The sequence below is a fragment of the Scaptodrosophila lebanonensis genome, unplaced genomic scaffold (assembly GCF_003285725.1).
Source record: "Scaptodrosophila lebanonensis strain 11010-0011.00,11010-0021.00 unplaced genomic scaffold, SlebRS2 tig00000142-arrow-arrow-pilon, whole genome shotgun sequence".
In the NCBI taxonomy this organism is placed as follows: Eukaryota; Metazoa; Arthropoda; class Insecta; order Diptera; family Drosophilidae; genus Scaptodrosophila; species Scaptodrosophila lebanonensis.
Window position 1 is genome coordinate 775,109 of NW_022060589.1, and position 24,303 is coordinate 799,411.

Genomic DNA, 24,303 nt, shown 5'->3' on the forward strand with positions numbered 1-24,303 from the left:
CACGCATTCGCAATCAAATGCCAACCAATGGGCCAGACTGCCAACTTTCAGCCCAACTCGCCCAACTTGCCAGTTAAAAAAAGGAAAAATACAGAACTAAAAAAAGGCAGAAAGGGCGTTGTGGCCAATGTCAATCAATTGGTTACTTTGCCTCAACTTTAGGTTGAAGAGAGCCACTGAGCCGAGCTCAGAAAAATGGCAGCTGGCTGACAGACAGATCGAAAATGTTTCATGCAGCGGCAGCCAACACTAACAACACTAACAACAACAGCGAGCAGGCCCATGTGAAATTGAGCCACTGCCTCCCTTCCTCGCTGGCTAGCTGGCTGGCTGGCTGCCCAAGAAACCCAAGCCCGACTTGACTTGACTTGTCTTGACTGGGCCTGACAGGCGGCCCAGCTCTCTCGGTACGGCCACGACTCGTAGCCAGCCAAATCGATCGAACTGCCTTCATTAAACAGTGCAATGCAATAAGCCATCCCCCTCACTCACTCGCTGCCTAATGCACTCCAATCCTCTCACTCTCACTCTACTTCGCTCTGTCTCTCTCTTTCTCTCTCTCTGTCTCTCTCTCGCTCACTCTTGTACTTCCAAAGCTGCATTCAAGCGCAAAAACTTAATAACTCCTTTCCTGCCGCCGATTTGTGGCATCAGCAGCAGCGGCCACGATCACGGCTGCTGCTTCGATCAGCAAGCGAATAAACGAGCGACCACTGGACCAGCAGACGACCGCCCGACCAACTACACTCAGGAAAATACAGTTCCAGGAAATAAAGCCACATATTCCTTTATAGCTTATAGTTGCTTCTAGTCGTATACACCTAATTCGGTAGATTGGTTCCAGAAAAAGTCGGTCAACCAGTAGTAAAACATTTTTCATTTTCAAACCGTGTTAAATCAAAACCGTGTAAACACAGAATTATGTGTATAAGCTTATTCAAAGGTCTTTAACATATTCGATATTATGTTTAGAACTCCATTGGAAAATAGATACAAATGATCTATCAGGAATAAGCACCACAGGAAATACCAGCTGGACCCGATTTCAAGCACTCAGCTGAGCATATTACAATTGAAGATAATTACAGAAATAGAGACATATATCAATGTCAGGTAAAAAAAAAACTAAAAGTAGTGTATTGTTGTTTATTTTTCTTTAAATAGCCAGTCCTTTACTTCACAAGTAACAAGTTTCAATTCCAAAAGTACTTTAGGATATGAACCACATTGCGGTAATATAGATAATGCACTTTTTTGTGTAGCCCGATATTATATCTATTATGTCTTGTATCGGTGTCTTTATACAAGTATTCTGGCATCTTTCATTCGTAAACAAAGCACAAAGTTTGCTCGCCGCCGATTTCATGCAATATTTAATTATGGTACAGCAGGTCTATGGACAATACATAACTAACTTGTATAGATTGTTAACAGATCGTACGTTTTTTACAAAGGAATAAGCCGTTTCAAAAGTTCTGCAACAGACTGTTCCCAGGTACACACATACATATATGTAAATAGCTCGATTATGTGCTGACTACTCTGATTGCGTACCTAATGACTTTTTGAGAATTTCAAACACTGTCTTTTCACAAGACGTATGTTGACAAGGACTTTTTTGGTCACAGAACCGATTAAAGGAGTAGACGTTGGGCAGAATGTTAGTGTCATAAATATGTGACATTTCGAAAGCTTATTAGGCGCATATTGTTCGTAATTCGCTCAAATATCGGCTTTGCAAAATTCATCGGCCAACCCTTCGCTGGCCAATTTAAAAATTGAAACAACTAGATTTCGGTCTGAGACCACGACCAAAAGACCAACAGAGACGTGATGTTCAAGAATACCTTTCAGTCGGGATTCCTATCGATTTTGTACAGCATCGGCTCGAAGCCGTTGCAGCTCTGGGACAAGAAGGTGCGGAATGGACACATCAAGCGGATAACTGACAACGATATCCAGAGTCTAGTTCTGGAAATAGTTGGCACCAACGTGAGCACCACATTCATATCGTGCCCCCTCGATCCAAAGATGACTCTAGGCATCAAGCTGCCCTTCCTGGTCATGATCATAAAGAACATGAAGAGGTACTTTACGTTCGAGGTGCAGGTTCTAGATGACAAGAATGTGCGTCGACGGTTCCGTGCCAGCAACTATCAGTCGACCACACGCGTGAAGCCCTTCATATGCACCATGCCCATGCGTCTGGATGAGGGCTGGAATCAGATTCAGTTCAACTTGTCCGACTTCACCCGACGCGCCTACGGCACCAAGTATGTGGAGACCCTGCGTGTTCAGATACACGCCAATTGCCGCATTCGACGTGTCTACTTCTCGGACCGGCTGTATGCGGAGGACGAGCTGCCGTCCGAGTTCAAATTGTTTCTGCCCATGCAGAAGTCCATTCAGAAGCTGAATGCCCTTTGCCACCCGGAACCGCAGCCACCCCAGCCACCGCAGCCACCGCACCCAGCACAGCTACCCCAGCCACAATAAATTCTAGTAGGACCGGAGTCGTCGTGTCTGCATTCGAAAAGAATCATCATCATGTAGCCTGTGATCCTGTGAATACAATCCAATTGATTTCAGATACTGAATATATATACTTGTATATATATACTCGTATTAATATATTTGATTGCATCAGCCGACTTGTTTTTTCCGAGTGTAGGCAAATGGTCGCTCCATTGCTCCATTAATTTTCATGTTGGCCACAATTTGACTTCTGTTCGCTTTGCGTCTTGGCTACATTTTGCAAATTTGCGAGCCGTGATTGCCGCTGCGGCTGCCACCGCTGCCACCGCTGCCACCGCTGCTGGCCGCCAGCCGCCTGGCACGCAATTTGAGCTCAAAATCGAGCAAGACACATCTGCAACAAATTGGAAGCCAATAATCAAATGTCAGTCAGTCAGTGTGCTCGTTCTTTTGCCTTTGCTCGCTCTCTGTCAGTCAGTCAAGCCAGTCATCCAGTCATCCAGCCATTCAGTCGGCCAGTCAGCCGGGCGGCCACGTAGCAAATCAGTGTTACCCCAATCCCCAATCCCCGATCCACAAACCACAGACTCTGCCCCTGCCCCTGCCCCAACACGGAGCCCGCCATCAGGCCTCATTACTCAAACTCAAGCTCGGCTCGAAGCCGCCGCGCCGTCGACTTGGCCACCACTTGACTTTGTTTTGTTTTTGTATTTGTATTTGTGTGTTGTGCGTTCGGCTTGTGGCGTGTCCGATCTGCATGTCTATTCATTTTCAGTTTTCAGTTTTCGATTTTGATTTCATTTCATTTTGGCATTTGGCATTTTGCCTTCACGCTTCATCTTGCGACCATTGGCACTGCTGGCAGCGGGGTGGGGCCAACTGTGAAGGGGGCGTTCAACAGTTTTGGCTCTAATTATAAACAGCGCCAAGTCGCATGGGAGGCGAATTGGCTTAAGTGATCATTACACAGATCTGGGCTCATTCGAAAGCACAGAGTTATTAGAACCACATACTACTTGTATGATCTTGACCAGGTTTGAAAATGCAAATCTAGATTGTAGATTTGTTAAAATAATGCACGACATATTTACCTAGATTTAAGTTAACAGAGTCATTCATACATATGTATAGTATGTATGTCTGTGGATAAGGTGTCCACAATATAACAAAAAACTACAGCTTGAATTATGTACATTAAATTGAAATTGTTATACAGAAGAGATAACTAATGGCAATTGTCTTAAGTTAGCGGAAATCATAGATAATCAAGAATTATTTATTAATCTCACAGTTGATCTTTTAATTTTATTAAATAAGATCAGTTATTAGAAAGTGTTCAGTTACTAATCCGTCCATGAAGATCATGAAAAGGTGCTATCACTATTTTGTCATTAGTTGTTCAAGTCGAATTCAAGTGTTGATCGGCAGAATCGACATTTTAAATCTCCAAACATATAATATGAGCTATTATTGATCCTCAGCAGTTTTCAAAAATTCAATCCTCTAATGCCATTTTCAACATTCGTGTCAACATTTAATATTCTGCTGCCAATTTTTCATGCCTATATGCATGATCCATTCATTATCCAATAAGTTCACAGCCCGTCCATGTCAACATTTTGTTTATTGGCACCATAGATTACACACGCCTCAAATAATTAACAATAAAAAATTTCAAACACATTTTGACACAGTTTTAATAGTCAATAAAAATCGAGGGAACGCTTTAAGAACAGGAGCGCCGTCAATTCCGTTTGTTTTCTTTCTCTTCAACAACAACAACAAGAACAACAACAATGAACGAAGTTTTTATATTTTGTTATTGTTGTTTTCATTGTCGCTGATGTGGCCATTGTTCGAACTGTTGTTGTGTTGTCGTTTTTGTTGTTGACAAATCGATAAACGGCTCAATTAGCATTTTTGATGTTAAGTCGTTAAGGCGGCCGCACCATTCCCCTTCACCCCGTTGCCACGCTGCCTCACTGCCTCACTGCCCCGCCAAGTAGAGTGCGCAATGCCATGGCAATTGCCATGCTGCCTCGCTGCTCAGTGCTCCACTGACGACTGACGACTGACGGCTGATGGTGATGGTGATGGGGTAGCGGAAGGGTCTGGGGCAGATGCAGGGGAAGGGAGCAGAGGCAGGGGCCGGAGCCGGAGCCGGGTAGACAACCACACAATCGCCCAGTAATCATAAATCAAACCATAAAAAATTCAGTTCAATAATAAATTTGTATGCGTTTGTCGTAACGCCGCACAATTATGCAAAATGAGCTGTCAAACTTTTGAAATTGACAGTTGGAAGTTGTGGCGGTTGGAAGTTGGAAGTTGCCAGTTAACTGTTTGAACTTTTCTTGCCTCCCCCGCTGTGCCAAGTTGCGGTGCATAAAAGAGAAAGACAACCTCAAAAAAATCACGCTTTTCACAATCTTAACACGATTGGCTTTGTTGTGGAGATCATGTGAATGAAACAAATTTCGCAGAGGGGGTGCAGAGAAAACGAGTTGAACAGTAAGGCCGTAAGCCCATAAACAACATATATAGTAGTATACGTCTCATTTCATATCAATGCAGGCATCTTCTCGATAATTTCAGTTCAAGCTCTCAACTCAAAAATCACCGTGAAGTCAAACCTAATACTGAATTTAGCAATTTATAATAGCAATTTTATAATTTTTTATACCGAAGTGGTATTCATAGCTGCAGGTTCAATTAGAGAAGAAATGGAAGTAATATTCCTGCTCTCAAATTAATGGTCAATCAAACCCTTTTTAGCCCAAAACGAAAGAAACATACAAGTATGCTTATACGTATTAAGATGTATACCCTAATATATAGCCATAATGACAACGATTTATACTTCCTGCCAAAACAAGTCCGTATTAGTATTAGCTAAACATTTTTAGGACTGGGAATTTTATTGACTTTCGAACACTGAACACGAACTGCAAAGAAATTAATTCTCTGCGCCCTTGGCCTTCATGGCACCACTCCCAGTTGCCCCACTATTTGCATCAGTATTTTCGCTGGTGTCGCCCTCAGTGTCCGATGTCTTCGCAGCTTTTCCGTCAATTTTCCGTTCTGGATCCCTAAGGGTATCTCCGGCCGCGGTCTGCATGCCCAGCACACACGTCTTGTATGTTTCCAGAGTGAGGACCGAGACATCGCGCAATCCCTCCAATTGGGTATCTTGAATATTCAGACTGGACAGAAACTCGTCGACGCGAGGAAAAAAGACAGCCTGACGCCGTTGGAAATGTTCGGGGGTGATCGGAGTTACTAGTTCGTCTTCGCCCATTGTTAGTGTTACCAGAAATGAGAAAAACAAGCTACCAAAAATGAAAAAGAAAAAGAGAACCAATGTGATTTCCTTTTTGAATTTGTATTGAACACCTTTACGCAGTCGTTGTTCAAAGCTGAATGAGCTCGAAACGAAAACAATCTGACAGCAGCCTGCAACGCTCACTGGGACCTCTATGAAGAATCCAGTGCTTCCAGTGCTGCCAGTGCCTGCCAGCTATGTACTATATGTATGTTATTTCAATAATTCAATCACGTGTAATCGAATAATTGAATAAGTCATCGTGTCGGGCGACACAAATTTAATTTCAATACGCAGAACGTTTAGTGTTCAGCCAACAACAACGACTCGAGTATTGTCAAAGATAGCGACGACATCCACATTGATGTCGACGTCGATGTCAACGGCTGCGCCGACGTCGGCAGCGACGTGAGTGATTGTCGCAAAAGCTCAAAGGCGACGACAACTCTTCGAATTGTACTGATTTTTATTTATTTTATGTTCGAACCAAAACGTTTATGGAATTTCAAATTAAAACAAAACGCGCCACACTAATGGGGCCCTGATGCTACCTCTCTATGTACATACATATGTATGTATACATAATGCCAGTATATTGTCGACTGGAGTGTGTGTGTGTGTGTGTGTGTGTGTGCTGTGATCCAGGTTGTTGCCAATTGGTGTGGGAAAATTTTTTGGGTGAACAACAAGAAGCGAAATGGTAACAGGCGTGGCGAATTTTCATTAGCATGGGCAGCTCGTGACGATTTCAATCGAATTGGAATGTATGGCGTTGAATCGTTTGGCTGCCTTGAACTTCAAAGCGATGCGATATGGCAATGGACGGCCCACAGTTGGACAAAAAGGAGAGCAGTCTAATCAATTTCCGGCTTGGTCTGCTCCAAATGTGCCAAAACAGGCGAATTTTGGGAGAACAGAATTAGCATGAAATTAATTCAATAATAATCAACTTTAACTTAAGAAAGCACAATAATTGAACATGTTTTTATTATTTTGCAACTCTTATCGAATTATAAATAGATTTTTAGGCATATTCTTGTTAATACGTTTAATCCGTGAAGTTCTTCCAAAAATAATCGGATCAGAAAAAGTAGACATAATGAAGCCTTCTTTGTTTCAACCACTTGAATATCAACAAATTAATAGACTTAATACATAGACTACTTGTGTATTACAACTGATTTAAACACACTTCAATACAGCGTCTTTCAATTTAATTAAAAGAATCATTTTGTAACAAATATAAAAAAACTTCTTTTAAATATAAATACGTTTTAATTAATAAGCGATCGTAAATATCTATAGTATGTATATATAGTATACTTGTATATATTACCTATCATCTCGACAGGTAGTCTGCCTTATACAAGTACAGACAGGACTCACCAAAACCAGAAACTATGCCAGAACTTAAGCGGCTAATAAGAATGTTCTGCTAATCGTATATGCTACTGGTTTGCGTCCCGACTAAGTTCGTCCAATTGGGATTAAACACGTGCCAATTGAGCGCCCGGATTCTAAGTATGATTCCAGCCTGCATTCAACGTGGCCAATAAGCCAAGTCTCACGTAAACTGGGTCGAGAACTGACCTACAAAATGCGGAGGCATGCAGTGTCGGCGACATTGCCGAGCGTCATCATCATCGTCATGATGGCCATCATCATCATCATCGTTATGGCCATCATGTGTTCGCGCACAGTTCGATGCACATCGACACCAGCGATTCCAATAGATTTTTGACATATTTTTGAATCGTGGCGCATTGAACTGCCCATTCACATTCACACGCAACTCTGCACGGTTTCCCGTGGGAGAAAAATGTGATATTTTGGTTTGTTTTTGTTTTTGTTGGTACTGTGTTGTTATTTTTGTTGGCTGGGTCGGCCGAAAAATTGCGCTGATTGGACCGACCGGGCTTGAACTTAAACAAATCAATACGAAAACGATGCAAATGGCAAAAGGCATGTCAACAATGCCGGCGAGTAATTGGCAGTGCAGGACGAAGACGAAGCGTTAAAAGGCAATCACAATCAGCAGAAGCCGAAGCCGAAGTGGAAGCTGAAGCTGAAGCTTAAACAGGGCTGGGCTGGACTGGACTGGACTGAGCTGACGATGCCGATGAGGCGATGAGGAGATGAGACGAAGGCAGCTGACAACGATGTTGATGATTGCGTTTCGTGTTGGTTTTGTGCGATTGCAATCAAGTGCCGCCAAAGCCAAAGTGCAGCTAAACATCTGGAGCAGGCGATGCCGCTGCGCCGCCCAACTGGGCCCACTGATCTTTGCCGCCTTGGCCAGAGCTTGGACCCCGTCCAGGGCTTTGATGTGTCACCGCAGCATGGGCACCAATCGAATCACGGCACGGCGCGCGACTCCAGATAAAATTATTGAAATTACATTGGCAAGACGCCGTCGATCAGCAGCAGAGGCAGCAGAGGCAGCAGAAGCAGCTGCATTGTGCAACAGGATTCTCAACACTTACAGCCTGAGAGTGAGAGAGTGAGAGTTGGGTTGCCTCTAGTGGCAATAATTATCGCTTTTAGTTTCAACTTCAACTGTCAATGTAATTTCAAAAATGTCGTCCGAGTGGAGAGCTCTGCATCGAGTGCACCCAAAGCAGCCACTACAGGAGCAGGCATGCAACCTTGCAACAACCACTGGAGGTGCAACCACCACCACCACTGAGAGAGTGGACAGTTGTGATCGACGCTGTGATTTTCATTCGATTTGTTGCCATGTTGTGTGTAGTTGTGTGCTGCCTCGCTTTTAAAATGTAATCATCATTAAAATATTTATGGGCTATCTCTCGCTCTAACCAACAACTGAAAAAATCCCGAAGTCCACATCCACATCCACATCGCCATCGACATCGACATCCAGTTGGGACGACAGTACGGACGGCTTGTAATGACCATACATAGCAATTGGTTCTCACGTTCAAAAAAGCGCTGCCAATTTGGCGTCATCGTTGTAGGAATCGGAGTTGTCAGAGCTGTTATGTTGTATTACTGTTGTTGTTGTTGTTGTACTTGTCGCTGTCATCGTCACCTGTGCCATGCAATACGCTACAAATGCCCTACTACCATAAAGTGGAGGCATATAGGCACATTTAAACAATTTAGAAGTCGAATTAAATCTAGAAATAGAAATATCTGAAAATGTAGTGCAACTGCAAATAAATACATGACGATATAGCCCGCGGGTGTCCAACATATTATCCCTAACTAATCAAACAATACAAAATCAGTTTAGTCAATATTTCTAAATTAACTTTAAAGTAAAGTCCACTATTCTTTAATTTACAGAGAGTGCAAAAAACAAGAGGGAACTCGGAGAGAATAATTGCAATAGGTTTTTGAATCGAATAAAGCTTTGTTTATGAATATATATTGATACATTGATATCTAGGATCCAGAACTGATTGGATTTTCACGGAATCTCTCTTGAGCAATCTCAAAGTTGAAAATAAATCATTTGAATGTGCGTTTTTCAGATCTAGCTAATTAATATTTATTTATTTATGTTTGCTCTCCGATTTTAAATTATTAAATGGAATTTTCCAATCGAAATATATCTGCCGAATTTATAGACAAATAAATTGTGCATTTTTTTTGAAAATGCTATAAGTTCGTGAAAATCACTTTCTGTTTTCATTGAGTGAGTTGGAAAGGTTTTCAATTGGAGGAAAGTTACACGGTTGCCTAAAATTGAAACATTTCTTTCACCTAAAACTGAACTGAAAACTTAAAGAAGGAATTACATATTATAATAGATGGTTTGATTTTTATTCAAATTTGCATCGCAGCTAAAAGATACTCCTTGGGAAAAGCATACATTTTCAGATCGTACGCCCAAAGAGGACTCATTTCGTGCAATTGAGGCCTTTAATTTGTGCAAGTAGCGTATTTATTGCTCTGTGGAACCTCAGCACCTCTCTGGCACCCTAGCCCCTGGCCTGCTGGCCCATAGCTGTTGGGTTGGCTTCGCGTCCAGCCCATTACCTCTTATGACTACTACTAGTTACACCCGCTGATGCGGCTGGCGACGACAACAAAAAACACAACAACAGCAACAACAACAATGCTTCGATTTGTCTGCTCGGCCAGGCGTTTCACTGTCATTGCCACCGTCTTCTGCTTCTGCGTCTGCTGCTGCTTCTGCTTTGACTTTGGCTTTGGCTTCTGTTGCTTCTTAAGCCACGTCTCCGGCTCCCCTCTCTCCCGGACTCTGGTGCGCTAGCGAAGAAGGCCCTGCCGGAGCGTCTGCCAACTGACTTGTCATATGTGGCGTATGCACAGACGTTATATCTTCAAATGTTACCCAGCTGTTGTTGCTGTTGTCGTTTATCAATTATGACAAATCTTTGCGCATGCGTGGCCAGCCATCGTCGCCAGCTTCGCCGTCGCCGTCGCCGTCACCGTCACCGTCAATGGCATCGGCATCGGCATCGTCGACTGCTATTTTTAAACTTTTGTAAAAGTTTTCCCCCTTCCTCATGTGCCATTCGTGTTTCATTTTAATTTGTAATTATTTCTTCAGCGTTTTTGCGCTGCCAGCCGCGTTTTTCTTATTTTATTTTATTAATTTTTCTGTTGCTGTCGTTTTTTTTACATACATACATACATACGTATCGTATAATTTCAAACGATTCCATGGCGTTGATACTGTTGTTGGTTGGTCTTTGCATGTCTTTTTCGAACTTCATTTGCGCTTCGGTTCGGTGACAAATAAATTAAGTAGCGGGCTGAAGTCGCCGAGCGGCAAGACGAGCAGCAAACTAAAAAATATATATGTATGTATATGTATGTACTTACATTCATATATCCGTACTTACTTACTTATAAAAAAAAGTTGCCTGGCGGCTTCGGCCATCACAACAACAATAACAACTACTACAACAACTAGTTGCAATTAGGAGAAGCCATCGTCGTCCAAGTTGTCGTCGTCGTCGTCGTCGTTGGCCAACTCTGCAGTTTCCCCATATCTTTATATGTATATACATACATATATATTTAATAAATACATACATATATATGTGTGTGTGTGTATGAGTTGGTCTGCTTGTAATGACGCCCCTTTTAGATTTATTAAATGTTCGGTGATTGGAAGCAGCCACAGCCCCAACTAAAGCCCAAGTCCGAGAGCCCAGTAATTACTCATAATGGCGACCAATGTGTCTGTGTGTGTGTCTTGTGTGTGTATCTGTGTCTGTGTGTGTGTGTGTGTGTGTGTGTGTGTGTAGCTGTCGTTGGCATGGGTTCCAGCTACTTGTGCAGCCCCATTAAAGTTTTTATTGTTAACTTAAGCATGGCGTTGGCAAAACTTCAAACCTAAGCGGTGGCAATTATTAGTGAAGTTTTAAACATGCTTCATAGATTTTTTTTGTCGTCGTCGTCGTCGTCGTCGTCGTGTGGTCTACTCAGTGGCGATGAACGAACAATTAGGTATACAAACACTCATTCATACACACACGAGTAAGTATGTACATAGTTAGTAGTATGTAGATCGAATGGAAAAAGTCAAGTTTGGATGGATTGACAGGCGCAATGTACGAGTATATTCGAGTAGTATATTAAAATAATAAAAAAAAATGTGTGCGTTGCTTTTCATATTATATAACACACGAGTACATCTGGTAACAAAGAGGTTTTGGTTTTGCATAATTTTTAGTTCACTGTTGTTAGCTCATCATTGAGAGATTTTATTCAACATTTAATCATTTTTTGGAATAGAATAATTAGAAGTTCATTTCGACAAGCAAAGCAGGTTTAATTGTCAGCGTTCGCATATTTATTGCATTTCTTTTGGGAACGTGTTATAGACTATTTAGTATGTCTACCCCCCTGTGGTTACAACCAAGCCAAGCAAATGTTATGCAACATTTTTGCGTGTAAAACTCAAGTATTTACCAGCCCTTTGCTTGCTCCAACACACTCGTTATATGTCTGTGAAGAATTGCTTTAAGAAGACCGACAATGTATGCTGCATGTGGTCCAATCTAACGTTTCAATTCTTCAGGGAAAGACTTTCTCGTTCGGCTGCCTTTCAATCGACCACACACTCACTTGGCCCGTCAGCAAAGAGTCAACTCTTTTTCTGCATCAGTTCTTGCTGGGCCTTTCACGCCATGCAGTTATGGTGCTTACCTGGCATTTATATATTGCACCTACAACTCAACCTTTCATTCAACTGCCCACTCTCGTCTCATAATAATAATAATAATAATAATAATAATAACAACAACGATAACAACGACAACAACGGATAAAAAAGCCAGTGGCTCAAAACCAACCAAGTCAACCACTCAATCAACGTTCAGCTGCTCTGCCAACTTGAAGCCAAATCAGCTGCTACTGTTCACTATTCAAGGTGGTAAATGGCCAGGGGAAGGCCCGACTGGGCTGCAACTGCGACTGCGAATGAGGCACAGGCACAGGCACAGGCAGAGGCTGCGGTTGCCTTCTTGGCTTCTTCTTGTCTTCCAGATACAGGTACCGTCCACCGACAACAACCATCAGTTGGCGGTGACGATGATGACGATGATGACGATGCCCGTCTCATCTCATCTCGTCTCGTTTATTAATTTGGCATGTGACAAATTATGCGTTGGCCAGCAATTAGAACTGAAGTCAACAGACAACTTTGAGGCTTCTTCGGTTACTCTTGCACGGCTCTTATTATTGTGGGTCTCTCAGTCTTGGTCGCGAGCATTTAGCGCTGATTTAACAAAATTTTGCAGCCAGACACGTACAAAAGCTTCGATCTGGCCATGCCAGGCCCAGGCCCAGGCCCAGACTGAGGCTGAGACCTGGACCAGGCCTGGTCGACAATGATGTGGACATGGTACATGAACGAGGACGACGATGAGCGTCAACAGACGACAAGTGGCACTTTAGCGCATTAAGAAAATCTGTACAAGTGTCATTTTGGCACACACAGCCTCAGTCTCAGCGTCAGCCTCAGCATCAGCCAGAGCCACAGCCACAGTTGGCAGTCGGTAGTCGGCACTCCGAGTATAGTATTCGAGTCGAGTCGAGTAGAATTATAACGCCAACGTTGGCCAGCCGTGGCCAGGCAGGCAAATGCAATTTTACTACACAACAAGGATTATAAATTTGAGCAGCAGCTAGGCTTCAGCTACAGCTACAGCTACAGCTTCTGCTGCAGCGATTGTGGCTTGTTTAATCACTTTTCATTTAAGCAGCAGCACCAGCAGCGAAAGCAGCGACGCCAGCAGCAGCGGCAGCGGCAGCAGCAGAGACGATGAACGAAAAAAAGAATACTGAAATTTGTCCAGTCATCGGCATTATTTAATGAGTTGCCAACAGGTTGCTGGCCAGGCCAAGCAACCAACCAGAAAATCAGCCAGCACCAGCACCAGCATTGGAGGCCCGACTCTTGGACTCGGACATTTGCTGAGTCAGCGCCGCAAACAGAAGCCAACAGGCCAGTCGACGCGTCAGTCAGCGCGTCAGCAAAGGCTGAGGCTGAAGCTGAAGCAGAGACAGGAACAGAAACAGAAACAGGGACAGACACAGTTACAGAATTCCGAATCAACCGGCAACCTACGCCTGATGCCTGGTGGCAACTTCCTTGTGAGCCTGCGCCTCCGCCTGCCCCAAAGTGTCATGTAAATGCAACTTGCTCGGCGCTCCTCTCCTCCCCCTCGCCAATGCCCCCAAACGCTGTTGCACTTGACTTTACCGCGTCTCTGACACGACCACTACCCGTACCTCTGCCGCAGCCGCAGCTGCAGCGTGTAATGTCAATTTGACAGACAAACTGTCGACCGTTTAAGGCGAATGCAGCTACTGGCTACTGGCTACTGTCTACCAACTTGACCAACTTGACCAACATGCCCAATCGTCCAGCGATTATGATTTGTTTGATTCGGTTGCGCTACGGCCGTAAGTGTGTAGTCTCCGAGTTTCAAGATGTGTGGGCGTTTCAAAGAGCACTTTAATCAACAATCAGTAATTCATTGAATCGCTGCTATTCATAGCTGCGATCGATAATCGTTTGATAGGTAGGCAAGATAATTTGTAGATTTTCTTCAAATCAGAACTCTACGCGTCAGATGTCTACACTTAATCAACCAATAGTTACACAGAAAGTACGCTAGATGGCGCAAACACTTTACTCACCATAGCATATTTTTGGAATGAAGGAGTCTTATTTTTTTAAATACAGGTAGGACAAGACCTAAACCTTTTCATGTTATGCATAAACACACATATACGAACATATCATAAAAAAAATTAACAGACCACTAGCTGCTTTTCAGTAATCAAGTTATACTTCTTGGAGGTGACAATAGAAGAAGAATTTTATTACAATCATGATAAACTTTAATTCCATTACTGATTACCAATAAAGATTAATGAAGATCCTGAGCTAAAAGAATATATTCTTTCTGAAGCTGTGCCTTCGTACCCCTACTTGTCTTTGAGCATTTTTTTGTGATAGATATTTAGCTTATTTAACGATCAGCTCGGAAGGATAAGTGCTTTAGTATCACGCATTAAAGATTTATGTGGAATGACCCATGTAAGAAGAGCTTCACTTATTTTCATATAAAATAAGTGATAGCTTCCACACATTTCATATAGAGAAGAGAAAACTGATGATTATGGGGAACATATGTATGCAGAATATTGTCGTTGCTGCTCATGGTATTTGTGGGAGCGGAAAGTCTCTCCTCCTGCCCGCCAGCTACTTCAACTTGAGGCGCAACTTCACCTCGAAGGCAGAGTGCCACTTCACATGCTTAGGCACGTAGATTACACTTGTACATACTGTGTATGTTTGTGCGTACATATGTCTGGATATACATACATATGTATGTATGTATGTATCTTAGGATTTGTGAGTATAGCCCGCACTGGCATCTACAGCATTCAATAAGGAATTTTTGCGATTTTTATCTTGAGGCTGCCGCGCGCGTTCCGCTCGCCGCCTTTTATTCTTCATTTTTTCTTAATACTTATAATTGATTAAAAAGAAAATTTCCATGGCATTTATGTCTACCACGCCACTCACATACAATGTCGAGTTGTTGACAGCCGAGGCGTCGTAATCGCAGTCGCAGTCGCCGTCGCAGCCGCAGTCACTGCCGACGTCAGCGTTCAGCGACGCTTACGTTGGCATCGCAGTAGCCACGCGTTCCATGGAAGTAGTTGTCGAAATGTTTTTATTTGTTATCGATTAATCGCTTGAATCAACAGGCAGCAGTGTTTTCTTATTGTTTGCATGTTTCGCCTTCTGCTTGGCTGTCGAGTATCTCACAGATGCACACACACACACACACACACACACATCTGGACGAGTATCTTTTGCATGCGCGTTCTGCGGCCGCTCTTATGAAAATCTTGCTGTGTAATTGTTTTGAAGTTTGCCTCAAAGATGGGTAGCAAACAGGCAACCGGACGCATGACTCGCCCAGCCACCGTAGCCGTACCCGTACCCCCACCAGTACCCCTACCCGAGGCGAAACCCAAACTGAAGCCCACTGTCCAAGTCCAAGTCCAACCCCTACTCCATGAGATTTGCGTGGTCTTGTCAAATGGTGATTGATCGATTGTTTGCACACGTTTTTATGAGCTTTCGTCTCATTTGATGCCGCCCGTGCTCTCGAGCGTATTTATTGAGTATTTTATTAATTTTAACTGATCGATGAGCTTGGACCAACTGCTGGTTCTGCCAACTGAAAGCTGGACTGGCCAGCAACAGTTGCTGGTGGTGCTGGTGGCTGTTGCCGTCGCCGTTGTCGTTGCCGTTGCCGGTACTTAATCAATTGTATCAAGTGAAGTGCATTGCAATTTGAAGGCGTGACAAAAGCAGCCCACGATCGAAAACGAATGCTGGACCTGTAAAGTAGACTAACGAATACCCTACCCTGCCCTCACTCACATAAAAGAACATGATTCTTGTTGGGAACTGTACTTTCCCAGTTCCCACTAACAACATATTATATTGGATACATTTTAGGCCTAGGTTAGGCAATGCTGATATTTTTAAAAATACTTGTATATTGATGTTACATATACTGTGTACCCCATTTAGATTGATGGTGTTCCCACTTGAGCCCTCTATTCCCCTGTTAACTTTAGCTTAACTTTTGCTCTTGAGCTTGGGCTAATACTTTTGTGGAGAAGGTGCTTACATTTCAAATGCGCATTTCCTTTATTGGTCTGGAGGTTGTACTTGTATAAGTATGTGTATGTGCCCTTTACAATACCGATAAATTTTGAATAACTCATATATAGATCAAATCAATGAACACTACATATGTATAAGAAGCTAGACCGATTAATCAAGTCTTGCGCTAAAAATAAACTTGACTCACTTCGATGGAAACCAATACGTGTTGCTATCTACTTGTATGTATGTTCAGGCCTCTTTTGCGTCACTTGACTTGGGCGACAGGTCATGATAAGTTGGATAGCGACTCAAAGTTGGTGGCGGTGATCGGAGGATGCCCAGCTCCTTGGCACGTTGCAGCATCGGTGGCATATCATTTTTGTCCACCTTCATTTTGCTTGTGTGCTCCAAGAACCACTTCGCCTCTTCTTGCATCTGGGCTTGAGCACGCGCCTTGAACGAGGCCCTGGCCTGGCGCAGTTGTGGGGGCACATATTTCTCCACACTTGGTGGTGGGATCGCTGGCAATGTCGATGGTGATGGTAATGGTGATGGTGATGCCGATGTAGAAGGGATTGGCGGTGTAGTCCCGTAGACTGAAACCAACTCAGAGACATCAGTGGTGCGGCGCCAGGATTTCATTTTGGGCCTATCTAAGCTTTCCTTGAAATAGTCATCATAGTCATCGACTTCAATGCCATCCAACAAGTCCTCCTCTTCGAACGCATGCTCGTCTATATCGATGTAGTCTTCATCCAAGCCACCGCCGCTGAGTCCGAAGCTTATGCCACCGCACATGAAATCCAACATTTCATTTGGTTCGAACTTGGCCTTTGGGCGGCTGACCCTTCGCTCGGTTCGCTTCTTCGGTACGCGCCTGATGCCTGCCGACAATTTGGATTGCTCAAAGGGTATGGGGCGCAGTTTTTTTCGCAGCTTACGCAGACGCAAATAATTAATGGGCTTCTGTGGCATCTCGATGGTGATTGTGGCGCAGTACTTGCCCCCCATCCAAGTGGTTTCCTCAGTGGTTGTCTCCATGTTGGGGTAATGGTGGAAGCGTTTCGTCATTGGGCGCACTAACATGCCGCAATTATAAAAGCGACGATCGTAGCCCACAGCGCCCTCACATGACTCATCACCGCCTCCGGCAGCGCCAGCGATTCGCTCCTGCGCTTCCTGTGCACGTTTCTTGATTATAGGCAAGGCATCCTCGAATATTTTGCGCTGTGTTTGCAGCCATGGCTTCCTGCCAGTCCAAAGAAACGGTACACAGAAGGTAAAGGCCTCTCCGCTCAGTTTAATGGGCGGGCGAAAGATATCTGGATGTGGTACATCCCTGAGAGCGCGCATCAAATCCAGTGCTCGGGTCGAAGGATCTACTGCATCAGCAGGAATTATCCAGACACCATACTTACCATCGGAATTATCTAATGGTTCCGATTTCTCTTTTGATTCAACCATTCGCTCCTTGTCAAAGGACCAACGACGCACTGACTCCGCAAGCTCCTCAACCGTAATCAGATTGTATTCTTCGGATTCTTCGAACCAGGTCGTTGGACGCATAGTGCGCGGCTTACGTTTGATTTTAACTGTGCGACCCATCTACTCCAATGTACGCAAAAATGTAACTCTATTGCAACACCAAAATACATAAAACCAAAAACATAGACTATAATAAATATATATGTATATATAATATCTGCTGGGCGACTTTTGAAACACCTCTCTAAGTGGAAATGTCAAGGGTTACTAAATGAATACAATCTCTAAAAAAGTATACATAAAATTGTATTTTTCTCAACTGAGAATATTTTATTTAAAATCCTTTTCGAGACCTTTCGAAGGGGCCGGATAGTTAGCATAACATGATGAATGTAATATAATAGTGAAGAGCTGCCATTGAAATAACACGTAGCCTGTCAATATTTCCAAGCTAAGTATACGAGCTACGTACATACATATACAGGGTGCGCCATCTTTTATGTCGGTATGTAAATATTGAATAACTTTGTCATTTGTGAACCGATTGGCTTGAGTAGACCAGTGTTGAAAACCTCAGTTCAAGAAATTGTACAGAACCAAATTAAATAAAAATATCTCATACTTGAAAATCGGTTGTTTATTTTCAAAGATATTCAATGTTTACATACCGACATAAAAGATGGCGCACCCTATATAAAAACGTTAAAGGAGTTATTCAGAATTAACGAATCATTGGGTTTATAGCTTTCACATAGATATTCAATATTGATTAATCTTATAATATAATAATAATGTGATCAATATTAAATAATGCTGAAGAGGTACCATGATTTGAAATTAAGAAAAATATGGTAATAAAATTGAAATAATTAAATACATATTAAGTTTTATCAAATAATTTTAAAAGGTGGAAATCAATATATTAATTATTATATTTAAAAGCTAATAGCATAAGAGACTAAGAGAAGAATTTAAAAGAATGATTTAATGGACTTATGTACATATACCCCATATATGGTCTGTATGGGAAAATCGTGGTGCACTTCTCCAAGTGGCACAATAAATACCATGGATAGATATAAAAGATTAAAGATTTGGTTGAAATATCAAGCTACAGGGGATAATTGAAGCAACACTATCGAATCAGTGAAATGTTTGGCCCGCAAAGATCGATTTATTGTCGATCTGCTATTTTTTTCTGGGTGTATGCTAATGTGGTCTGTCTGTAGGTATGTATGGTTGTGTGTAAGTATGTCAACCCACTCCGGCGTGCCAGTGCGACATTGTCGCGCCCAAGACGCTACGAAAACGCGGACAAAACGTATTAAATACAAATTTCCTGGTAATAAAACAGAAACGTAGCAATGGCCCAAAACGGTTGGTGCACAGGGTGGGGGGGAGTGGGGGGACTGTGTGCTGCCAAATAAAGAAATAAATCTTAACGCCCAAGAGACAGACGGAGCCTGGTGGGGAGACGGAGACGGAGGCGAATGAGTTAACTGAGTGACGTGTCTTCGTCGTCGTCGTCGCCGTCGCCGTCGCCGTTTCCCATCGACAACTGAAGGCGTCGCTTTTTAATACAAGTATAACATTTGTTGTTGTTTTTGTTGTTATTATTGCTGCCATTGTTGTTGTTGTTGGTGTTGCTTGCCCGCTTTTTATAGTTACTTTTGTGTATTTCTTGTATCAGCGTGTAAATCTCGCTCACACACACACACACACATACAGCCCCTCAAGCCGCCGATACCGTAGACCTTAGCTTCAATATCGGTCGCAGCCTCAACTTCAGTTCCAGTTCCAGCGTCAGCTTCAGCTTCAGCCAAACTCGACAAAATTTTTATTGGAAATCTGTACGCAGAAGTAGTCACCAGCCTCGTCATCATCGTCAGCATCATCATCATCATAAACATCATCAGGGGCAACGGCAACGGCAGGCCGCATCGTTCCTCAGCAGTTTGTGTATTTTTTGTTCACTCTTCCCTCTTCCCAGATGCATATCGCAACGCGTTGGCAATAAAAATATATATGAGCTGTTGATGACTGCATATAAAATTATTCGAAAAACAAAAGCAGCGACAACCCAAAGAATTAAAAACCCTTCAGTGTGATATATGCCGCTGATGCTCGCTGCCTCTGCCTCTGCCTCAGCTTCTGCTTCTGCTTCTGCAGCATCGAGAGCCACCAAAAAGTGGGTGAGCACTGGAGACTGCTACCATCCTTGAGCTGCCACAACATAAATGGAGCAATCCCTGACAATATGCTGGCACAGTAGTCAGCCGTACATAATCGTAATTTATTTTTGGAAATTGGAAATTCGATTAGGGAATGCTTCGCATATACTTGTAGCACCAGTACGTTTTGTGTGAAATTGTGAAAGTTCGTTGCTCAGTTTAGGACTCGACTATATTGCAATAATGGAGAATGGACTTCTTTTCTTTTCCAACACAGGCGACCATGTCGTTTCTTGGATTGAATGCAACATCCCAGAGTTTTAAGGCTCCCTCTGACCCATAGGTCTGTTGGCACCTGTTGAAGCGCACATCCCAGAGCTTGACGGTGCCGTCGGAGCTGCCGCTTACAAAATACTTGCCATCTGGAGAGGCGTCCACCGAAACGACGGCAGCAGCATGTTTCGGAGTGGTTGCCTCCACCACTCCATGGGGCATATTGACTATCTTAATGGTGTGGTCTTCGCAGGCGATCAGCAAATGGCGACCCAGAGGATCAAAACAAAGGCGCCGTATGGTTTTCCTGAAATCCAGCTGGAGTGAGATCTTTTTGGTGTCGGCATCGAAAATTGTGAGGATGCCATTATCGTCACCGGTAGCCACAAAACACTCATCCTTCGTCACATCCAATCCCATTACGTTGCTCGGCTTCCTTGTATCGTAGGTTTCCAAAAGCGCGCCTTGCTCCGACCCGTACTTGTGTACTTTTCCGTCTCCGGTGCCCCCATACAACCAATCGCTGCGGCCACCGAAGGCAGTTGACCAAAAATTAGGTGCCAAAGTATGCGAAACACTAGGCATCTTTACGCCGTCCAAAACGTCCAGTAAGTACATGGAGCCATCGAGTGCGACCGCCGTAAAGGTGGTGTTATCGGGAGCCAGGGCAACGTCATGTACCCCCATTCCGGGTAGCCTATGGTAGAACTCGACAGTTTCGTGGCTTTTGTTACGGCGCAGCAAAGACAGTATGGAAATCTTTCTTTGGAAGCCTCCATAAATGAGAAACTCCTTCACCTCACCAGCATCGCCAGCTCCAAATGCTTCGTAATTTGCTTCGGGGTCAGCACGCTGCGCTGTTGGGGACAAAATTGCACCAGGTCCTTCCCCCCACACACAACATAGATTGGCTGTATTCATAATTTGTATCATAGCTCCTCCTGCGATTCGTTTTATTTTCAAATTTGATACGAGCCTTTCTTGGCAGCAAGGAAAAGGCTGCTTGACCGATAGGTCGGAATTATATCGAAAACTATACTCAAACGAATGGTCAGCTCTGTTCCAAATTTGTTTTTGCAGCCGAGTGGGCAGCTTGTTAAACAATTGGGGTATTTTGTAAGTGGAATCACATTACACGGCAGACTAGTAGGACGGAGCTGACTTTGGTAAAGGAGCGCAGGCATATTGGTGTTGTTGATTCTCAAAGAGCAGTCCAAAACAAGTCTAAGAAGCCTCAACAAATATTAGGAACTATTCTTATCATTTTGTGCAACATCTCCAATAATTGAGAAACTGGATTTGCGTGCTATCTCCAATTGATTGTTTTTATATTGTTTTGATCTGCCGTAGATCTATTGACACTCTTATACAAGTATGCTCTATTTCTTTCTTTCCTTCTCTGAGTAACATAGACCATTTACGAATTCGGTAAATGGACAAGTGGACAAGCAGATGATATGGTCACACACTTAATCAGAAGATGACACAATTTTTGCACATTACGTCAGTTTATGAGAATATCTTTTCCGATTGTGGATTCTGTACGCCACTTGCCAGTTATTCGGAATAATGGAAATGCGAGCACCTTTAATTGCCATAATTTTCAATACGAGTAGCAACAAAAGGCGAAACAAAGACAAAACACAAAAAACAAAGGAATAAAGAAACGGCAACCAAATGGCAACTGAAAGCTCAGATAAGTGTCTGTGCGAGTGTGTGTGCCGATTTCCTGAAATCAAATCTAGCAAATCAGACCCAGACCAAAACCAAACAAAAAACCAGGCCGATGCTTAAACTGATGTCTGTCTCTATAGCAGTTTATGGGAAGAGGGGCACGGCGGCAAAAGCTAAATGGGGAATTTGTCATCGTGATGCACCGGCTTAGGGTGGCCAGGGGGGCTCGAGGTGGGTCTGAGGAGCGGACGCACAAAGAGTGTGCCATCAATATGGCAAGTGACGACAACAAACGCAATAGTCGTGGCGGCAAACTTAGAAATGACTGAGTGAGCCGGCATTGAACAGCAACACTAAAACAACAACAACAACAACAGAGCCAAACAGCAAGACCATCCAAGCAGGCAGATACTATGAGCTTAGCTCGATATCACTAGAGATGAGCGACAGTTACATAAGCACCTGGGAAAAATGTAAGCAATTTCTTACAGTTCACAAATTACAAGAATCTTCTAGCCAGTTGACAAAATAGATGATGGTTTGGTCAAGTCCAATCGAAACAAAAACATACTTTTATGAATTGATCTGAAAGATTTTTGAAGAACGTAGATATATACTGACCATATCTCTCTACTGGTTGGAATATTAATTTCCTTCTTTAATTTGTGATCTCGATTTCTTCGCAATTATTAATTAACTGCAAGTATGTATAACAAACGAACTGGCAATTCCTGACATAATTGGGAATTATATATAACCTCTTAAAAACATACATTTATAAATTGATCGGAAAGACATCGCAGCTATATGTGAATATATAAATGATTAATTTATTGATAAGTGTATTGTTTTACTTTTCTATTTTGCGATACCTAATATGAATCTCTGAGTATGGTATTTAATCCATCGGATTGATCTTTAATCTTTATATACGACAGATCGAAAACTAATGTAGATATTTTGCAACAATCTTTTCAAAAAGAAAAGACGTATACTGCTTAATTAAGCTGGAGTCTAGGCTACACCTATTGCTCATCTCTAGGGGACTGATTCGCCCCCTGCATCCCATCCGGCCTTGTAGGTGGTGCTCCAGTAGTCGTTGCCCGACTAACTGCGCTGCTGTTTGGCAGCTCGCTAAATACTATACATACAAACATACACATGGGTATATGCCAAGCATGTAAGTATAGTATGTACATACATACGTGTACATGGGTGTACAATTACCTTAACGCATCGACAATTATACGAATGGTTGGCCGCCGCCTCACAATGGCCAGAACTTGGTGGGGCTACGTCAAGCCACTGCCGGCTGCCGGCTGTCGACCGCTTGTCCCCTCGTCCGGTCGTCCGCTCGTCCGCCAATGTGCCCCGGCCATGTCATCAGGTGCGATATGCGATACGCGTTTTTAAGGTAGTCGTTGCCAGACATCGGAGCAAGACAATTGCGGCGTTGCGACTGGGCGCCCAAGAAGATTGCCGCCACCGTACAGTGCCAGAAAAAAGCGAAGCGAACGCCCCAAAAACACTTTGGCCCGGTCTGAGGGTCTAATGGTGGGGTGTGCTGCGGATTGAGAATGGAAATGGGAACGGGACATAGACCGGGAGCGTCGTAGTGCTTGCAACAAGCAATTTGGGGGCGTTGCGAAGGCTGTTAGCGGTATTGACACCGCCGTCGTCGTAGTCGTCATCATCGTCATCATCGTCGTTGCCAACGCGTGAGCGTCTTCTTATTGCTTTGTGGTTTTAATTATAAAGGCACAGTGGGTCTGGGCATAGGACAAACCATTTAATGCGTTGCATATATGTATGTACGAGTATATATTGCATATTTAAGCATAAATAAAATAATAGTAAGTCTCAAGAGATTTTTGAAAGCATAAGATTTTATTAAGCTTGATTCTTAAGTGCCTGAAGTTTCAGTTTCAGAAGTTTCATCAAAATCAGAGCTCCATTTCATATAAGGGGAACGATCGCTCTATAAATCAAGCTTAGTACCAAGAAAATTGTTGTTTGTAACAATTCCTTTAGCTAATTTGGTATTAGGGCTTCTAAAGAGGTAACACATCTAATAAACATATTTCTTTCGATATCGTACACACAATATCTTGTTGGCTCTCTTGGAAGCTGTAGATAACAGTTGTATACAAGTATACTAAAATATTATTAAATATTTTACCTTGTACGCATGCCAGTTCGTCTTTAATTATAAGCATAAGCTTTATTGAAGATATTATTAAGATTTTGCTGGCCTATGAAGTCAAAGAGCGGGTGTCAAGAAAGTATTAAGAACTAATTGCTGTTTTATGAAAAGTTAGAGAACGCTAGATGGTCCGTAAATCTACTCTACCTAGTTGTTGGAGTCTTTTCTTTGTTATACCCTGTACCCAAAAGGGTAAAAGGGTATATTACAAGTAGTTTTGTGCGAGTGTACATGGAACACACAGAAGGAGGCCTGGCAGACCCCACAAAGTATATATATTCTTGATCAGGATGACAACTCCCGTAATTCTTAGAATTTTGAACTAAAATTTAAGTTAATGATTATATATCCGTATACCAAGTTTCATTACGATAGGTTGATTAGAAAGAAAGAAAGTTATAGCCCTATAACCAGGCCCAAGCTGTGTCCGCAGCTGTATTTGTTGCTGCTTTGACATAATTATGTAATGCACGATTCTGATGTAAATGTAAATGTACAAGTATGTATGGACTATTTTATATTTAATGTAAATAATTAATTAAGTTAATCAAATTTTGAT

General features: G+C 42.9%; 3 protein-coding genes across 3 annotated transcripts; 1 reads left to right on the plus strand and 2 right to left on the minus strand.

The window, feature by feature from the left end:
• The first annotated feature begins 1,654 nt into the window (after window positions 1-1,654).
• LOC115629368 (cilia- and flagella-associated protein 20-like) lies at window positions 1,655-2,651 on the plus strand. The gene has a single exon (XM_030525826.1). The coding sequence runs from the start codon at window positions 1,834-1,836 to the stop codon at window positions 2,494-2,496; it is 663 nt and encodes a 220-aa protein (XP_030381686.1). The 5' UTR covers window positions 1,655-1,833; the 3' UTR covers window positions 2,497-2,651.
• Window positions 2,652-15,961: 13,310 nt separating this feature from the next.
• Window positions 15,962-17,547, minus strand: LOC115629369. Its single transcript, XM_030525827.1, has one exon. It carries the CDS (start codon window positions 17,541-17,543, stop codon window positions 16,188-16,190), a length of 1,356 nt encoding a protein of 451 aa, XP_030381687.1. The 5' UTR covers window positions 17,544-17,547; the 3' UTR covers window positions 15,962-16,187.
• Window positions 17,548-19,813: 2,266 nt separating this feature from the next.
• LOC115629328 (vegetative incompatibility protein HET-E-1-like) lies at window positions 19,814-20,554 on the minus strand. Its single transcript, XM_030525777.1, has one exon. It carries the CDS (start codon window positions 20,552-20,554, stop codon window positions 19,814-19,816), a length of 741 nt encoding a protein of 246 aa, XP_030381637.1.
• Window positions 20,555-24,303: the final 3,749 nt, after the last annotated feature.